Source organism: Diabrotica virgifera, chromosome 6 (assembly GCF_917563875.1).
Source record: "Diabrotica virgifera virgifera chromosome 6, PGI_DIABVI_V3a".
Taxonomy (NCBI): Eukaryota; Metazoa; Arthropoda; class Insecta; order Coleoptera; family Chrysomelidae; genus Diabrotica; species Diabrotica virgifera.
Genome location: NC_065448.1, coordinates 88,112 through 108,111, shown reverse-complemented (window position 1 = coordinate 108,111; position 20,000 = coordinate 88,112). Strand labels below are relative to the sequence as shown.

Sequence of the window (20,000 nt, the reverse complement as noted above, 5' to 3'; positions counted from 1 at the left end):
AGTTTTCGAGATAAACGCGGTTGAACTTTCAAAAAATCGAAAAATTGCAATTTTTGAAGCCGAATAACTTTTGATTAAAAAATAAAATAGCAATTCTGCTTACCGCATTTGAAAGTTCGAGTCAAATTATATCGGTTTTGATTATTTGCATTGCTAAAAATTTATTTTTTTATTGTTAATCAAAGCGACAGGACTAAGGGCGCATAATACAATTGCACTTAGCAGATATATGAATATTCCTGTTGGAATATTTTCTAAATATTTCATAATTTGTGTAAAATAGAAAGTTGCAAATTATTTGTAGATGACGGGCGTTCACGAGCGTTGCATGAGTAAAGTGTGTGCTAAACTTATGCAATAACAATTAAAACAATACCATTTTCCTCTGTATACTCCACTTCGTTTTCTTCTGAATCATAATTTATATCTGCAACAGCGTCATCATCATCCTCTTCAATGTCATCGTGTAAATCGATTTCCTCTTCCTCTTCTTTTTCATCTTCTGAACTTTCATCGTCTAAAAAATAAAAAACCAAATTAGTAAGAGGGCAAAATATAATAAATAATTACACTTTTATAAAAAAGAACTTTCTTATAATAAAACGTTTTTTTATTATTTATAGGAGAGAATATAAAATAATTTGACGATATAAAATGCTTAAAATTAACACTATAATAAAAAAGTACTTTATCTACTCTATGTCATATTATGTATATATTTTTAGTTTGTGAAAACTGTCATTATAGATAGCAGTACGTGAAGGATTTAAAGTGTGCGTGAAGTAACAATGTATTTTTTCTACAACCGTGTTAAAAATGCAATTTTTAGTACTCCATACGAGCGTTAAAAATGCTACTTTAAGGCACTAGTGCTTTACATTACAATATTTTTAAGGCGCTGCGTTCGTATTGACAGTATAGATAATTTTGATGTAATGTCAAAAAAATATAAAAATGGAATGTCAGTCAAGTTCAAGTAAAAGTTTTTGTAGGTATTGTCCCGTAATTACGTTTGTAGAAAAATTATTGTATGATATGCGTGTTAAAATGTACATTTTTAAGGCACTCATGTGAATTGCAGAACTAGCTATCGCTCATTCTGCAAATTTTCACATGCGTGCCTTAAACGTGTACTTTTAACACTTATATCATAAATAACTATTAAATTGGATTTACTTTTCGCACTGTTTTTAACTTTTGCGTTGTCATGGTGACAATCCTTCGCGTTGTCATGGTGACGACAATATGAGCAATGAATTACAACAAAAGTTTTGACAGTTTTGTGGTTTGAAAGTAGTTAGAATGTTTAAATGTCAAAGTTCTAAAAATTGTAGAATAAAAATTAATTCCAGTGACGAAGTGTTACAGCTTTTTTTGTTTGTTTGTCGTAGATAAAATATTGTATGAAACTGTGCGTGAAGTACTTTTTGCGAACTTACGCGATTTATAGCACTCGCTCCGTTGTCGCTCGTGCTCTAAAAATCGCGTGAGTTTCTGAAAATTCTATAAAACAGCCATAAGACCGGCTATGATGTACGGAACTGGATGTTGGGCAGTGAAAAAGAAAGAGGAACAACGAATGCATGTGGCGGAAATGAGAATGCTTAGATGGATGAGTGGAGTGACAAAAAAAGATAAAATTAAAAATGAGTATATTAGGGGAAGTCTAGGTGTGGCACCAATTGATGCCAAAATGAGAGAGCATAGGTTGAGATGGTTTGGTCATGTTCAACGTCGAGCGGCTAATCACCCAATACAAAGAATTGCTCTGAAGTGCAGATTCCTGGAAGGAGTAGAAGAGGAAGACCAAAGAAGACGTGGGAGGAGACGATTAGGCAGGACATGTTGGTAAAGGGGATTAATATTGATATGACCCAAGATAGAATTGTATGGAAAAATGCAATTAGGGAAGCCGACCCCGCATAGGGATAAAGGCAAAGAGAATGATGATGATGATTGAATTAATGCACAAACTTGAACTTTCAACTTTATCGCCGAGAAAATGTTGAAAAATAGTTTTAATTATTGTAAATAATGTTTTAAAATTATTTTTAATTATAAACATATTTTCTGTATATTAATTTTCGATATAGTCAAAAATAGAGATATTCTTGAGCAAGGAGCACATTTTTTACACAGTTCCTATACAACGAATAAAATTTGATACCTGATGGGATATTCTTCCTTAGACTTCTACAAATATTTCAAAATCAAAAGTAGCCAAATCAATTCAGTCTTTCTCGAGTTATAAAATAAAAAAATGTATAAAAAAATAAGAGTCAGAAAAAAATGGAGGGTATCAGATAAAATTGGAGGGTGGAAGAAAAAATTGAGAGAATCAGAAAAAATGAAAGGAGATACGATAAAATAGGAGGATGTCACAAAAATTTGAGTGCAGTGATTGTAGAAGACAACAAAATCACTAGTCGTATAATATTTATTGATCCGAGTTTCATAAGAAAGAATCTAATATGTGTAAGATATCAGAAGAAAGAAGGGCCCAAACTAGTGTATCTAAAATTAGTGACGTTGATTTTTTTACGAAAATATTAAGTTGATTCTAAAACATAAAGTTTGTACATGTAGAATTATGTTTAAAATGTCAGCTTAAGTAATTGTAATAGGGTAGTTTTTACCGGAAAATGTAAGCTTCTTTTGATTTTTCTTCCTCTTCTTCACTTCTAATATATTATCATCTTCATCGGAATCAATTACACCACCAGTAGCAGTTATTTCTTCTTCCATTGGAAATTGAACGAATTTCTGAGAATGCGTCATCACCGGAGAATCAAATTTTCTTTTGAACGCCTCCAACTCTTCTTCGTTTATTAGCTGAGATATTATCATGTCTTGGTCTTCTCCTAAATTTTTATCCTCGCCAATCGCCACGTCCAATTTATGAGTTACTAAATTTTTGGAAGGTTCGACATTAAATACCTACAACAGTAAAGGAATATTTCTAAATTATAATTGTAGCAAGTAAATATCATTAGAAAATAAGTGGTTTTGATCATCTAGCGCAGTGATTCTCTAAGTGGTTTATATCGACCTCTAGGGGTCGATAAAAACCTTCAAATGGTCTTTGTACGTGAAAAAAAATTGGGAGGTCAATGAAATGAAAATTAAGGTTAATGTAAAGAAACAATTGGATCACGTTGGAACAGGTCTACTCTCACAACTGAAAAGGTTACTGAAACAAACCATAGACATTTCATATCCAAACAAAGCGTTGTCATGAAGCATCTAGACTAGAGGTAGGTGTTAAGTAGATTAACACTGTTTAAAAAGAATTTCGCTTTTTTTAAGTTTGCATCATCATTATTATTGTCGGACAATTACTTTTTTAATAAACATGTACTAGTTGAACGTTAAAAAATTAAAATTATGACTTTTGTAATCGCAAAACATAACCTGCCATAATTAACATATATTATTTACGTTGTCGGACTAAAGAAACTAGGCTGTCAATTTGTCGGACAAGAGATCGAAAATATTTAGTAATTAATTATAAGTACTTTCAATTGAAAATTAAGAGTTTTGTAATAACAAAACTGTACCGCGCTCGAGTGACATCTCGCATTTAACGTATAATTTTTGGTTAAAAGTAAAAATTATAGTTTTGCAATAACAAAACCTAACCGGGCTAGAGCTACAGGTTTAGGCGTAGGGCATGCGGAAACGCGTCCAACCTGAACTCTGAAGCAGTTAACACCATTTTTAAGACTTTTGTAATCATACTGTTCTGAAACTATTTATTTGTGGCATTTATGTAATTTATTATTCTAATTGGGAAATAAGCCACAATTTAACTTAAAAAACGATTGTATTAAAGTTTCCACTTCCACTTCGGACGTCGAAAACGCGGGACTTGTGGCTTATTTCCCGATTAGAATAATAAATTTTGTAATCATTTTCATCATCATTTTCATTTTCAATCATTTTCATCTAATCATAAAAGGACGATGTACTGTGGACTATGTGTTTTATACACTTCCCGTCATATAAAACTGGTACACTTTTTGTCCCAATTAGTCCATGTGGTGAGACTGCTCCCGTCTGAAAAAATTTCTGATTCGGTTTCTTTGTAGATTCCTATTCAAAAATATTCCCTTTAAACAAATATGAAGGGTGCCTTTTTTGGGCAGAATTTTTTTAAACAATTTTTTTAAACAAATACAAACGATCACCTTTTTTTGACACAAAAATTTTTTTTTGGGTTTTTTGGATAATTCTAAACAAGAAAGATTTTTTTCAAAAATTGATAGTTTTGAGTGATATGCGATTTAAAATCTGAAAATGTGAAAATACGCATTTTCAAGGCTTAAAAACTCATATTTAAATTAGTATTTTTGAGGTTGCCAAATACTTAAATTCTAGTATAAACATTCATTTTCAAGATTTTGAAGACTGATCGGGTCCAACTTCAATGTACACTGATATTTATACACTATGATACATCCGATTTTTTTGCCGGTGTGGTAGGCTCTATTTCAAAAATTTCCTATTTTTCCTCCGAAAAATATATTTTTTAGATTCTTTGGGATATTCTAAATAAAATAGGTTTCTTGTCAGTCTTCTCAAAAGTTAATAGTTTTAAAGTTATAAGCGATTTAAAATCCGAAAATGCGTATTTTTGTATTTTTCGGATTTTAAATAGCTTATAACTTTAAAACTATTAACTTTTCCGAAAAATAATAAAAAACCAATTTTATTCAGAATATTCCAAAGAATCTAAAAAAAATATTTTTCGAAGGAAAATAGGAGATTTTTGAAATAGAGCGCGCGCACCGGCAAAAAAATCGGATGAACACGCTTATTTAACAATTAAAAAACGACGGTCTAAATTAAGGTTAAACCCGATCACTCTTCATAATCTTGAAAATGAATATTTAAAATACAATTTAAGTACATACTAGGCAACCTCAAAAATAGTTTGATATGAGTATAATATGAGAATAATTTAAATATGATTTTTTAAACCTTAAAAATGCGTATTTTCGCATTTTTAGGATTTTAAATCGCCTATAACTCGAAAACCATCAATTTTGTAGAAAAATCACAAGATATCTTTCTTGTTTAGAATGATCCACAAAACCTAAAAAATATTTTTCGTGTCAAAGAAGGTGATCTTTCGTATTTGTTTAAAAAAATATTTAAACAATAATTATTTCTTCCCAAAAATTCCGCCCGGCGCCCTTCAGATTTGTTTAAAGGGGACATTTTTGAATAGGAATCCACAAAGAAACCGAATCAGACATTTTTTTATACGAGAGCGGTCTAACCACATGTATTAAATGTAAACCTGTGTTCAGATTGCACACAATGGTTTGTGAATCACTTCGTTGTTGCTATCACAGATAACGGAATTACACTAAATCTAATTTGTATCATTAACAATTGACCGTAATTGAAGAAGCCTGGGAAAGCTTGGCCGAAAATGAAAATTTATCACTAAATTTAATTAACTCGGTGCCCAGAAGATTACAAGAATTGATTAATAATAATGGAACTATGACAAAATATTAATATTTCAGCAGTTTCGAATTGTAATACATACAGAGAGGGGCTAAATTATGGAATAAATTCATTTTCTCCAAAATCGACGATTTTAGAGAAAGATCCCGAAACAGGTCGATTTTTATTTTTAAATTACAATTTTTTGACATATATATTTCATACTAGTGACGTCATCCATCTGAGCGTGATGACGTAATCGATTTTTTTTAAATAGGAATAGGGGTCGTGTGGTAGCTGATTTGCGAGGGTGTTCAATTCTATATTTACTAATATAAACATTAATATCATTATTTATACAGGGTAGCCAAAAAATTTATTTTTGGATTCAATTAATTGACGCAAAAAGAAGAATTTATGTAATTTATTTAGCTCAAAATACATTGTACTGCTGTCAGAAAATAGAAAAAAAAATGTTTATTTTACAAGTAAACATTTTTTTTCGCTTAAATTAAATCACAAACAGCCTTCCCATCTACCTCTTGGCAGTTTGAACATTTAATTTAAGCTAAAAGCAATGTTTACTTGTCAAATAATTTTTTTTCTATTTTCTGATAGCAATAGAATGTAGATGGAGTTAAATAAATTACATACATTCTTCTTTTTGCGTTAATTAATTTAATTCAAAAATTATTTTTTTTGGCCACCCTGTATAATTAATGATATTAATGTTTATATTAGTGAATAAAGAATTGAAATACCTTTCAAATCAGCTGCCACACGACCCCTATTCCCATTTAAAAAATCATCGATTACGTCATCATGTCAGATGGATGACGTCACTAGTATGAAATATGTCAAAAAATTGTAATTTAAAAATAAAAATCGATCTTTTTCGGGACTTTTCTCCAAAATGGTCCATTTTAGAGAAAATGAATTTATTCGATAATTTAGCCCCTCTCTGTATATTTAAATCCCACACTGTAAAAGTTATTCATTTTGTATTATTTCAAATTAAATTTTTAATTTTTCCAGTGTTTTATTAATTCTATTATCCCACAACTCGCTATAGTTTTGTGCTACAAATTACGAGAAACCAATCACACCTCTCGATTTGAAATTAAACATAATCATTAAAAGTCTTGTCTAGATTTATTATCTATCATTATTTTTTAATTGAAATATTTTCATAAATTATAATAAAACACGAATCAATGTATGGGTACTTAGTTGAGATGACGGAAAATTACACAATTAATAGGAGAATTTTTTAGGATGCATATTTAAATAAATGTGACTTACTGATCGAGGATGCTCGATATTGTTTTAGTTTATTGTACACTAAAAACTTGCGGTCTGTCGCACAAATCTGCTTTTAGCTGGTTTGATATACCTAATATTTTCGTTGAACTGACAACGTTGCCCTAGAAATTAGAATGACACTCGTGACAAGACCAACTTACACAACTTAAAAACGCGATTTTCGGTTATAAGAATTGTACCAGTTTTTTATGACGCGAAGTGTACGAGACTTATAAGTTTATAGGAAGGAAAATACCTGCGAAATTCCTGTAAATTCTCCTGAACATATATTCAAAAGATCCTGTGTGGAAGGTAGATCCTGGAAATCTCCCGAAGGGGTATTCAACAGATCTTGGGTGGTCGGTTGTATCGATGAAGGCATATCTTCAGAATCGTTTTGTTTTTCAGCGTTATCTTTAGACACTTCTTCATTTGAATCCTCTTGTACATCCAGAGAGGCAGGAAATTTTTCAGAACATAACTGATCCATAGCTTCTGCCTAACAAATAAGTAAACAGTTAAATACACTTAAACCATATACAGAGTGGGTCTGTAATTTGGAATAAATTCAATAGTTCAAATACTAATTGTTTTTTTTTTGAAAAATGCTCAGACCTGTCGATTAGTATTTCAAATCGATTTTTTTACATACAATAATATTGTATACAGGGCGTCCCAATTTAGAGATTTAATGTTATTTTTTATTATCTTGTAAATGGTAGGGAATAAAAATTGGATATTTTGCATGTATCTTTACACACCTTATCAAAATAGCTATCAAAATGACAGTGTTGCTATTTACGAAAATCAACGATGACGTCATATCTTTAAATTGGGACACCCTGTATACATTATTATTGTATGTAAAAATTTTGATTTGAAATACTAATTGACAGGTCTGAGCATTTTTCAAAACAACAATTAGTATTTGAACTATTGAATTTATTCCAAATTACAGACTCACTCTATAGGTTAACTATATGTTGGCAAAAGATTACTATTATTAAAAAGTAAATTAGTAAAGTATATAGTATAGTAGTATGTATTATTAAAAAGATTAGTACCATACGCCGAAGAAATAGTTGGTGACCACCGTCTATCAGTGTGGTTTCAGGCCTGGAAGATCGACTATTGATCAAATATTTACAATAAGAAAAATGCTTGAACAGTATTGGGAGTATAATCAGGACGTACATCAGATCTTCATAGATTTTAAACAGGCTTATGATTCAATTAGTCGTGCAACACTATGGAAGGCAATGATCGAGCTCGGCGTACCCAAGAAACTAACTGCGGTAACACAAATGTGTGTAAGTAACTCCTTTGCACAAGTTAGAATAGAGGGAAAAATATCAAATGCTTTCTGCGTAAATTCTGGACGGAGACAAGGAGATCCGTTGCCCCATTGTTGTTTAACCTAGCCTTGGAATATGTCGTGGCGAAAAATTTATCCAAAAATCAAACCAGACATAACTGCTAGGGGAGCAAAAATCGTACTCGCCTTTGCCGATGACGTAGAGGCAGTGGCACAATCTACATTAGAAGTTAAGGATATTTTCTCGAGCTTTGAAGAAGCTTCATTAAATATCGATCTAAAAATAAATGAAGACTAAACAAAATACATGGTCGTCTTAAAACAAGAACGACGGCGAATAAGGCAAAACATTACTATAAACGATCATAACTTCGAAGTGGTTAAAGATTTTAAATATCTAGGAGCAACAATCACAAATGACAATAAAATAGAGCGAGAAGTTGAAACCCGAAAAATGGCAGGAAACAGATCTTTCTGTGCAAGGCAACATCTAATGAAGTCAAAATTTCTTTCCCGAGGTGCAAAAATCCAAATATAGAAGACCATAATACGACCAACAGTCGCGTATGGAAACGAAACATGGACGCTAACAAAAAGAGAATAAATAAACTGCTGCTGTGGGGAACGCAAAATCTTTCAAATGATATTTGGCCCTTACAGAGACAGCGTGACAAACGAATGGAGGTGCAGATACAATAACGAGCTAGAGTCTCCATTCGGAAAAGAAAATTTAGTAAGATATAATATAAAGGCCAATAGACTCAGATGGGCAGGGCGTGTGATACGCAGTAACAACAATCGCCTTATAAACAATGTGTTCTGGGAAAAGCCAGATGGAAAAAGGTCTGTGGGCGGCCTAAAAAAAGGTGGTAAGATGCAGTCAAAGAAGATCTGGAGAAAATGGCGAGACAATAAGAATTAGTGGCACAGGGCCGACAAACATGGAAGGCAATAGTAAAGACGAAGAGTTGAAACGCCATTGATGATGATCTGTAGGCGAAGTAGACACAAACTATTATCATCACTGTAAATGAAGTAAATTCGTGGTTAATTACCTGGGAATCTGTTATTACTGAATCTGCGAATAGTTTTTTCTGTAATGTGGTATGCCAGTCTGCTTCTTTCAAAGGAGATGGTATATTTAATGGAGATTGCAACTAAAAAGGTAAAAGGTAAATAAATAATTATTTTCTTGTGTCATCTTAATGTAATTTATTATTTCGGGAATAAGTCGCAATTTAAATAAAATATCAAATACATATTAGTCCGGGAGGTAGCGTCAAGTTTGACCGGAGCATTTTAGCACGATTGTTTTTTTATAGTCAGTTGTTCCAAAGCTTATTGACAAATAATGTGTCAGCTGGCCCAAAACCGGGCTTTAGGCAAGAAAAGATAAAATATGAAAGCAGAAGGAGAAACGCTACAACTTATATGTCAAATATTTATCTCTGTGCTTTACATCCATAATGGCCTAGTGGTTAGAATACCTGGCTCCTGGCTTTCACCCAGGCAAGTCGGGTTCGATTCCCGGCGTCGGAAATCCTTTTTGTTTTTAAAACTGACATTTTGATTTGAAAAATAATTGTCTTTATAATACTTTTTTATATTGTGTCGTTTAAATAATAAAAACGTGATAATATTATAAAAACAATTATTTTTCTAATCTAAATATCAATTTTTAAAACAAAAGGATTTCCGACGCCGGGAATCGAAAGCGACTCGCCTGGGTGAAAGCCAGGAGCCAGGTATTCTAACCACTAGGCCATTATGGATGTAAAGCACAGAGATAAATATTTGACATATAGTAGGGTTTTTCCATCTACTTTCATATTTTATCTTATATTGCCTAAAACCCCCGGAGTCGCGCCAGCTGACAGAAGTTTTCGTTACCAAACAAATACTATCTACCAAAATAAATTCAACGAATCCCTGCTAAAGTCATCGTAAAATTTGACACTACCTCTCAGACTATATATCTAAACGCAATTATTAAAAATAGTATACGCTCTGAGCTTCGCTGGTGTCGCTCCTAGCGGATTACTAATTCAACTTTCACCGTAATTTTTAAATTTATTATTTAATTATTATCGCTTAATATTTACAACGCTAAAAAGTAATTAAATTGTAATAGCTTTTTTTAAGATTTTGCTAATCATTTTGACGTTATATTCATGAAATATTAATTTCTTACTTCCGATACTTTCACAATTATCGTGTAGATGTAAATTCAGTATTTAAAACGTAAGTATATTTAAGGTAAAAATATATACCACAGCTTTGACCAACTAATATTTTTTATAGTTAATGTTTTTAATTTTAATTTTAAATTAATCACTTTGACATTTATGTCAAATTTCCGGTAAACGTTTACAGACTTGTCACTACTGGCGCTCGCGAATTTATAAATATCCCCTCTACGTACGAGCTCACAGCGTATAGGTACTTTAAGTATGAAATAGTTGATAATAATGTCATTTCCCCATTTTATAGACTTCAAAATAGATCAGATAAAGATTTTTTATAGGTTATAATAATTTAAATTAACTATGTTCTTTAACACGTTCCAAATTAAAATGAAACGCGTTCTAGCCCCCCAAAAACGATGTTTTCAAGGTTTTTAAGGGTTTTTGCGAGGTTAATCATATTTTTTGAGGTCGATACAACATAAGTTATTTTTTTCATTTATGTGATTAAAAAGTAAAATAGCGCAATTTTATCCCATCAGTCCCCGTCTAAATCCCCCGCACCTATCTCAAAAAACGTAATATTTCATTTTTCTTAATTTTTTTTGTGGGAAGCAATCGATTTAAAAATTTCAAAAAATTCACAGGCATTTTTTACAAAACATGTCTAATTTTTATTGACCCCTATGTAGAGACACCCCTAGATTGAGTGTAGGTACATAACCTCAAAACGTGAAAAAGCTTCCAAAAAACCCCAAACAACCCAAGTTTTTGGGGGTGTGAATGTGTTACTCCGATTTTTGAATTTCATACGGGACCCAGTTACTTCAAATTATATATAATATAACCTACAAAAAACCTTTGATTTTATCTATTTTAAAGTCTATAAAATGGAGAAAATCCCCAAAACCGCCTAAAAACCAGTTTTTCGGGGTTTAGAAGGTGGCGCACCACGGAAAAATCTGAAAAAAATTAGAAACATAGATTTTGATAAAATACATAAAATAAAAAAATAGATCTGCAGCCATCTCCAAAAAGGTCATAATATGCGTTTTTATGTAGGTACATATAAGTAAATATATATTTATAATTATTGTGCCTGTGAATGTTTTGAAATTTTTAAATTGATTGCATCTCACCTAAGAAAAATAAAATCGAAAAGTTACGTTTTTATTCTTCTTCTTAGGGTGCCTGTTCGTTCCGAACGTTGGCGATCATTCTGGCTATGATGACTTTGTTAGTTGCTATACAGAATAGTTGTGTTGAGGTCTTTCTATACCATGCTCTAAGGTTAGCAAGCCAGGATATTCTTCTTCGTCCTGGGGCCCTTTTTCCTTCAATTTTACCTTGCAAAATGCATTGGAGTAGCTCGTATCTGCCTTGATTTCTCATTATATGTCCCAAGTATTGCAGCTTACGGCCCTTCACGATGTTGACCAAATCTGCGGTTGTGTTCATCCTCCATTCATACTTCTTCACTGGTCACTTTGTCTGTCGATGGTATCTTCAGGATTCTTCTGTACAATAATAGCTCAAAATCCTGAAGTTTTAATAAAATTTCCGCCTTCAAGATCCACGTTTTTACTCCGTATAGAAGCACTGTGTACACGTAACATTTAAGGAGCCTTATTTTTGTTTCTAGGGTCAGGTCATGGCTCTTGAACACAGAGCTCATAGTCAAGAATGCACTTTTTGCCTTTCCGATGCGACATCTAATCTCTTGCGTATTGTCCCACGACTCATTGACTATAGGTCCCAAGTAGTTGTATTGTGAGACACGTTCAATTCTCATTTGGTTTACATACATATTTGCTCCAATTATGTTTTCCTTGCTGTTGATCATGAGTTTGGGTTTGCTGGTGTTTATATCCAGTCAATATGTTCTACTTGTTTCCGTTATTTTATTCATTAAGTTTTGCAGCCCTTCTATGGTATTGGAAAACACTATTGTATCATCTTCATACCACAGGTTACTGAGCTTGACTGCATTTATTGAGATGCCTTCATCAATATCTTTTAGAACCTCTTCAATGTGCTCTGAGTATATATTGAACATCAGCGATAAAATTAGGCACCGCTGTCTCACTCCCCTTAAGATTTTTGATTGGGGGAGGGTTAAAATTGTGTTGAGTATTATATTTTAATCGTATAGAACGTAATAAAATCAAAATATTTAAATATTGAGAGTAAAAGTATTTTGCCTTTCTTAATCTTTAGTCCAAAAGTATTTTGTTTTTTCAGGACAACACATAACTCAAGGGACAACACCCTTGCATACATAACTCGCCTGGTGCTACGTGAACAATTTGTGATTTTGAATTCGAGTTACTCGAACAACCACCTTATTCACCAGACCTGTTTTCATCGACTAAAAAATTAAAAAGTCATAACATATTGTCTTCCAACGGAGAGCCGATAGAAGTTGTAGAAACCCGGCTTACAGTGCAAAATAAAAAATTGTTTTTAAAAGGTCTAGAAACATTGTAAGTTCGTTGTAAAGGGTGATTTATTTAGAGGTACTTATTTTGGTGGGGATTTGATAAGAGATCGTGCATGAATTGTATCACCTGATGTTTCGTTTTTATTCAGTATTGTTTGACATTTCATCCTGGAAAGACTTAGCCCGGAACAACGTCTAGAAATTATTCAGCTGTATTACGAAAATGGACGTTCTATGAGGAATGTATTTCGTGCACTTAGAGCAACTGGTGGTCCACATAATTGGTCTACCGAACGCACAATTCGCTATACCATCAGTAAGTTTGAAACACAGTTTTCATTATTGGATAAAACGCGACCAAATAGACCACATTCAGGACGTACTGACGAAATTTATAGCGGCGGTAGCGGATGGTGTACATACGCGGAAATAATGAAGAATCGATTCGTCGCCTACAGTTCGGATTGTCGTATGCAACAACTTAGCTCATAAAGATCTTGGTTTAAAAGCTTACAAAATTCAATTAGTGCAAGATCTGAAGCCGATCAACCTTCAGAGTCGTCACCGTTTCAGTCGGATAGTTAATAAGCTTACAGAAGATCCACTGTTTTAGAAAAAAAGTTTGTTTTCCGATGAGGCTCATTTTTGGCTTAACGGGGACGTGAATAAGGAAAATGCCCGTATTTGGGCTGCTGAACAGCCTGAAGAGTTGCAATTACATCCAGAAAAAACAACTGTTTGGTGTGGTTTATGAGCTGGTGGAATCGTCGGTCCATATTTCTTTAAATAAGAGACCGGCCAAAATGTGGCTGTGAATGGAGATCGTTATCGCGTTAGGATAACGGACTATTTGGTACCTGAAATTGAAGCCCGCGGTCTCGAGAACATTTGGTTCCAACAAGATGGCGCCACTTGTCATACATCCCTTGATTGTGATTCGGTTTACTAGGAAACGATTCGGTGAGCAAATTATTTCACGGTTCGGACCAGTGAATTGGCCGCCTATAGCTTGTGACATCACACCTCTAGACATTTTCCTTTGGGGCTACCTCAAGTCCAAAGTCTACATGAAGAAACCTGCTACGATTGGGCCATTGGAGGCCAATATTACTCGAGTCATTTGTCAAATACCAATCGAAATGATTGAACGCGTCATCCTGAATTGGAACTTTAGAATGGAACATCTTAACCGCAGTCACGGTCAACATTTCAAAGAAATTAACTTAAAGAAGTAATTGTAAAGAATGGTTCTTTTGTATGATAATAAAGATTTTCAAGTAAAATTAGTTTTTTTCATTGTTTTTTCTTTTTAAGGAAAGTACCTCTAAATGAATCACCCTTTATTAAATTTAGTAGTAAAATCAATACAAATATTTACATACTTTCGAAGCTGAATGTGTCAAATTTTGAAGTCCAGTAATATAAGAAACAGGCGTACAGAATTTTAAATCAGAATTGCACCTTTCTCTAAAATTATGCCCAATTGGCGTCTCTTGGTTTTGAGGTTGATACGGCGGGATATAATCATCCTCTAAAACAAAATTCACGTTAAATCTTTCAATAATTTCTAGCATTCTCTACAATAATTTTAACAATAATTTCTACAGCCCTCTCAAAGTATTCACAACAACTATACTGGAAGAAATCGACAAAACTATAACCATACGGGAAGAACAACAAGGTTACCGGAAACATAGATCTACCATTGACGCAATATTTGATATCAGACAGATAGGAGAAAATCCATAGAATTTAATAAACCTGCATATATGTGTTTCGTCGATATAACCAAGGCTTTTGACAGAGTGTCAGTAAAGGAAGTGCTAGAAATAATGGGACAAAAAGGGTTAAACCACAGGCTAATTAACCTAGTACTCGATATTAATAAACAATGTAAAACAAAAATAAGAGTAGGATATTTGACAACAGAAGACATAGTAAACACACGTCAAGGCGATTCACTGAACCCTTTCATATTTAATTTAATAATGGACAAAATAATATGGGCAATTCCACGAACATACGCCTGTTTTGGATTACTTCGACAACGAATATTTTACTGTGCAACATAAAAAGTACGAAGGTAAATGGTGCTAATAATTATTCCAATAAACAACAATGTAATTTGCAATTTACTTTCGTTCTTCTTATTTTGCACAGTAAAATATTCGTTGTCGAAGTAATCCAAAACAGGCGTATGTTCGTGAAATAGGGTATAGAAAACCTTTCCAGAACAGCTGGATTTAAGATGGGTAACCCATTCTTTAGAGTCGTAGACTAAGTGCCTAGTAATTTCCAAAGAATCGATAAGATTCAATTTGGAAATTGACTCCAAAACTGTGGAACAGGTGAATCACTTCAAATATCTTGGAGAGAAAATAACAAGCTAGGCAAATCTCTCAAAAGAGGTCAGAGAACAAACAATGAATGCAGCTAGAATCTCGGGATGCCTGAAGGAAATCATATGGAAGAACAAATATCTAAATACCTACTGAAAACAAAGTCAAAATATATAAAACAACAATAAGACATATTATAGCATATGCGGCAGAAACAATACCAGACACAAATAGAACGTTACAAATTATGAGAACAGTTGAAATGAGAACACTAAGAAGTATACAAAGCAACACTCTGCGTGACACAATAAGAAGTTAAGACATCGGACAAAATTGTGTAATACAGCACATAGGAAGGTGGGTCAGACAGAGACGAAGATATTGGAACAAACATATAAAGAGAATGGAGGACAGCGGCTCGTTAAAAGCGCAAAAACGAATAACCCAGTAGGTAAAAGACCACAGGGTAGACCACCAAAACGATGGCGAGAATGCTGGACCTGATCGTCCGGGGAAAACTTGATGGCAATGAACAGGCACTAGCCTACTAGCATGATCCATCATGCTAGAAAAAATCAGAAAAAGAAACAGAAGAATAATTTCTAAACTACATACATCACTTACGTGTTAAATTGGAGTCCTCATTACTCTTGTTCAGTTTATCAGAAATATTGTTAATAGTAGAGGCTAATTCGGCGTCTTCATCTTCATCAGAATCTTCAGTGAACGCTTTAAGTATTCTCCTCAGAGGTTTTTTAAACGGAGTTACTTCTTCTTTATCGTTTTTACTTTGTAAGATTCCTTTTTCGTTGACTTCATTAGGTTGCTCATTTTCTTTGTCCGACTTTTCATCTTCATCTTCTTCTTGCTCTTCTTCATCATTACTGTTATATTCTGATATATCACCATCTTCTTGAGGATCATCATCGGTTGCTGTGACAGTAGCATCTAAAAATTTGTTGATATTAAAAATAAGTTTATTGAAGTTTATATAGGGTGTCCAAAAGTAGCGGAACGGTCGAATATTTCGCGAAATGAACATCGGATCGTAAAATTGAAAAAGAGTGTTCAATAATTTTCAAAAATAATTTTCAACAAGCTGAAAATGCGAGCATTGTCATAACGAAAACTTTGTATATTTACGTATTTTAACACACACACACACACACACATGCTCGTATCAACCCCAGCCCCGGGGGACATGTGTGTTCCAATGGAAAAGTGGAACCCACATGTCCGAAGATCAAACCGGTCACACCCCGTAATAGAGTGGTACCTATCTGACCCCCAAGCTATACCTCCACCCCTCCCCATCGAAGGACATACCGAATGGGGAGGCGTAGACCTTAACGTTACTTTGGATGCCCTGGGTAATCGGACATCCTTTGTATTACTTCATGTGGTTAAGCCACCTGGTTTTAGGGGTAGCTAGAAGAGCTTTTCTCCCTATTAATGACTAAATTAATTTTTTACTTTACTTTGGACTTGTGTCCTAAAAAAAAAATTGTATAATTTTGCCAACACTAACATATGCCTCAGCCGCATGGGGACACACGTGTAATACCAACAAGAAAAAAATACAAACCATCCAAAACCACATGATCAGGGAAGCTCTGAATATACCTAGATATGTCCCATTAAGATACGTATTTGGACATCCGCAACAAAAGAAAGTCCTGAGAATGATAGACGAAAGAGCACATGAAATATTTAACAATATCAGGAACCATCCTAGCAGATTATTAAGAGAATTGACTAATTACGACGAAAACCAAAGAACGGTACATAGACGGTCTAGACAGCAGTTAGCTGGATATAGAGGAAACCCTTAAGAATGAAAAATTGAGATAGCCACAGGATATCGAAATACAAATGTCGCCCTTCAGGCACTAAGTACCCTTCAGGTAGGTCAAATGGACCATAGCCGCGGAATGTGAGCATCGAGGTCACGTACCGACAGACGTGGGCTTGATGGCCACACCTTTCGGGCGCTCAGCCGTCGAGGAGAACAAAATTTATTTTGCCAATTCGCCGGCTGAGTGACCGAGCACACACGGTCTGGACAGCGAGACACCGATTTAGATCGGTGCCTTGTTGTCCGGAACACATTTTTTTTTAGGACACAAGTCCAAAGTAAAGTAAAAAATTAATTTAGTCATTAATAGGGAGGAAAGCTCTTCTAGCTACCCCTAAAACCAGGTGGCTTAACCACATGAAGTAATACAAAGGATGTCCCATTACCCAGGGCATCCAAAGTAACGTTAAGGTCAACGCCTCCCCATTCGGTATGTCCTTCGATGGGGAGGGGTGGAGGTATAGCTTGGGGGTCAGATAGGTACCACTCTATTACGGGTTGTGACTGGTTTGATCTTCGGACATGTGGGTTCCACTTTTCCATTGGAACACACATATCCCCCGGGGCTGGGGTTGATACGAGCATGTGTGTGTGTGTCGTATAAAATTAATAAAATTTTATACAAGGTGTCCCAAAAGTAGTGGAACGGTCGAATACTTCGCGAACTGAACATCGGATCGAAAAACTGAAAAATACGTGTTCAATCATTTTCAAAAATCTATCCAATGACACCAAACACCAACCTCCACTACATCCCCTGGAGGGGGGGGGGTAGGGGCTAACTTTAAAATCTCAAATGGAAACCCCTAGATTTTTTTGCAGATTTGGATTCGTTACGTAAAAGTAAGCAACTTTTATTCAAGACATTTTTTCGAACTGTGGATAGATGGCGCTATAATTGGGAAAAACGATTTATCCTGATACCGTGGGTAAATTATAGAAACGGTCTAATATCTCGAGAAATACACTTCCAAATGAGAAACCAAACAAATTTTTTTAATACTTTTCGAAAACCTATCGAATAACACTAAACATGACCCTCCAAACCTCCCCCCTGGAGGTGGGGTGGGGGGTAACTTTAAAATATTAAATAGCAACCCCCACTTTTTATTACAGATTGGGATTTGTCATGAAAAACTAAGCAACATTTTTTAGAATTGTCGATAGATGGCGCTTTAATTGGAAAAATACGATTTATTAGCGCCATCTATCAGCATTTTTAAAAAATGTTTCGAATAAATGTTGCTTAATTTTTCATGACGAATTCGAATCTGCAATAAAAAGTGGGGGTTGCTATTTAAGATTTTAAAGTTACCCCCCACCCCACCTCCAGGGGGTGGGTTGAAGGGTCATGTTTAGTGTTTATCGATAGGTTTTCGAAAAATATTAAAAACCTGTTTTTTGGTTTCTTATTTGGAAGTGTATTTCTCGAGATATTAGACCGTTTCTATAATTTACCTATGGTATCAGGATAAATCGTTTTTCCCAATTATAGCGCCATCTATCCACAGTTCGAAAAAATGTCTTGCATAAAAGTTGCTTACTTTTACGTAACGAATGCAAATCTGCAAGAAAAACTAGGGGTTTCTATTTAAGATTTTAAAGTTACCCCCCACCCCACCTCCAGGGGGTGTAGTGGGAGTTGGTGTTTGGTGTCATTGGATAGATTTTTGAAAATGATTGAACACGTATTTTTCAGTTTTTCCATCCGATGTTTAGTTCGCGAAATATTCGACCGTTCCCCTACTTTGGGACACGGTTGCATCATAAATCTTAGAACAAGAAGAGCTTTTTATGAAGAATAACTTTTATTTGTCAAATTAAAAATAAAAGAGTTATAAATGAAAATGTTCTTGGTATCCATAATTTGAGAAAATTCTTCAAATATTTTTTTCCATTAGAAGGATGTACACAGACACAATACTGGCTAGTGATTTTAGTCAATAATTTTGCCAATTCGACAAAAAAATAATTTCTAAATAGTTAATAATTATTACTAAATAATTAGTAATTTTGCCAATTTCGGCAAAATTCTCAAAAAACAAAAAAATTACCTTCTACAATCACTAGCCAGTTGTGTCGAGTTTAGGGAACGACTAGGTATACATAATATTTTAATTTTATAGCAAATGGAACAGTCCATTTATCATAAAGGGGAGGCCGTATTTATACTGGTATAAACCTTTTTAAAACTGTTAATAAATTATTGCTTTTAAAATATTTATACTCAAATTGTATTTTTGAGCATCTTATTTATTTTATATAATAATTAAATTCACTATCAAATGTCATTGATGTTTTATTAATACTTAATTTAAAATTTAGTTTGACATTCACGAAGTGTCAAACTCAAATGTAAATAACCTATGCTTGGCAAATCGAGATTTAAAAAAAAGTAGCCTACTTCCTAATCAACCATTTGAGCTGACGTTTAGTGCGTCTGTAGGAGATAACCGGATTGTGACGTCACATTTTAGACTTTGAGGTCGATTATCTCGAAGACGGTTAGATATATCGAAATGCCGTTTTCAGATTTGGATTCAGAAGGCAAAACTACATAAGAATCCATCGATACACCTGCTCTAAGTATTGCAGGAGCGGCAACGCAATAACACACAGACTTTTGCAAATTTATAAACGAAAAGTTTTCGTTGAAAATCTATCGAATGACACCAAATACGACCCCCAATACATTCCCTGGAGGGGGGAGGGCGATAAGTTAAAAATATTAAATGGAAACCTCCAGTTTTTATTACAGATTTAGATTAATTACGTAAAGTAAAAGTAATCAACTTTTATTCGAAACATCTTTTCGAATTGTGAATAGATGGCGCTATAATCGGAAAATTTATCGTGATATCATAGGTAAATTATAGAAACGGAATAATATCTCGAGCAATACACTTCCAAATAAAAAACCAAAAATACTTTTTAATATTTTTCAAAAACCCTTCGAATAACACTAAATATGACTTCCCCCCCCCCCCCGTGGAGGTAGAATGGAGGGTAACTTTAAAATATTATATAGGAAACCCCAATTTTTATGATTTGGATTCCTCATGAAAATATAAGTACCTACCATTTATTCGAAATATTTTTTAGAATTGTTGAA

General features: G+C 33.9%; 1 protein-coding gene across 4 annotated transcripts in view; it reads right to left on the bottom strand.

The window, feature by feature from the left end:
• The window catches only part of LOC114330470 (claspin), a 53,232-nt gene that overhangs the window by 18,835 nt on the left and 14,397 nt on the right, over positions 1 to 20,000 (bottom strand). For all 4 annotated transcript variants that reach the window (XM_028279824.2, XM_050653255.1, XM_028279818.2 and 1 more), the window contains 6 exons: positions 15,658 to 15,981; positions 14,077 to 14,225; positions 9,127 to 9,228; positions 7,013 to 7,255; positions 2,637 to 2,937; positions 377 to 517 (listed from right to left, as the gene is read on the bottom strand). In XM_028279824.2, coding sequence (XP_028135625.2) covers positions 377 to 517; positions 2,637 to 2,937; positions 7,013 to 7,255; positions 9,127 to 9,228; positions 14,077 to 14,225; positions 15,658 to 15,981 — 1,260 coding nt within the window. The remainder of the gene's footprint in view (positions 1 to 376; positions 518 to 2,636; positions 2,938 to 7,012; positions 7,256 to 9,126; positions 9,229 to 14,076; positions 14,226 to 15,657; positions 15,982 to 20,000) is intronic.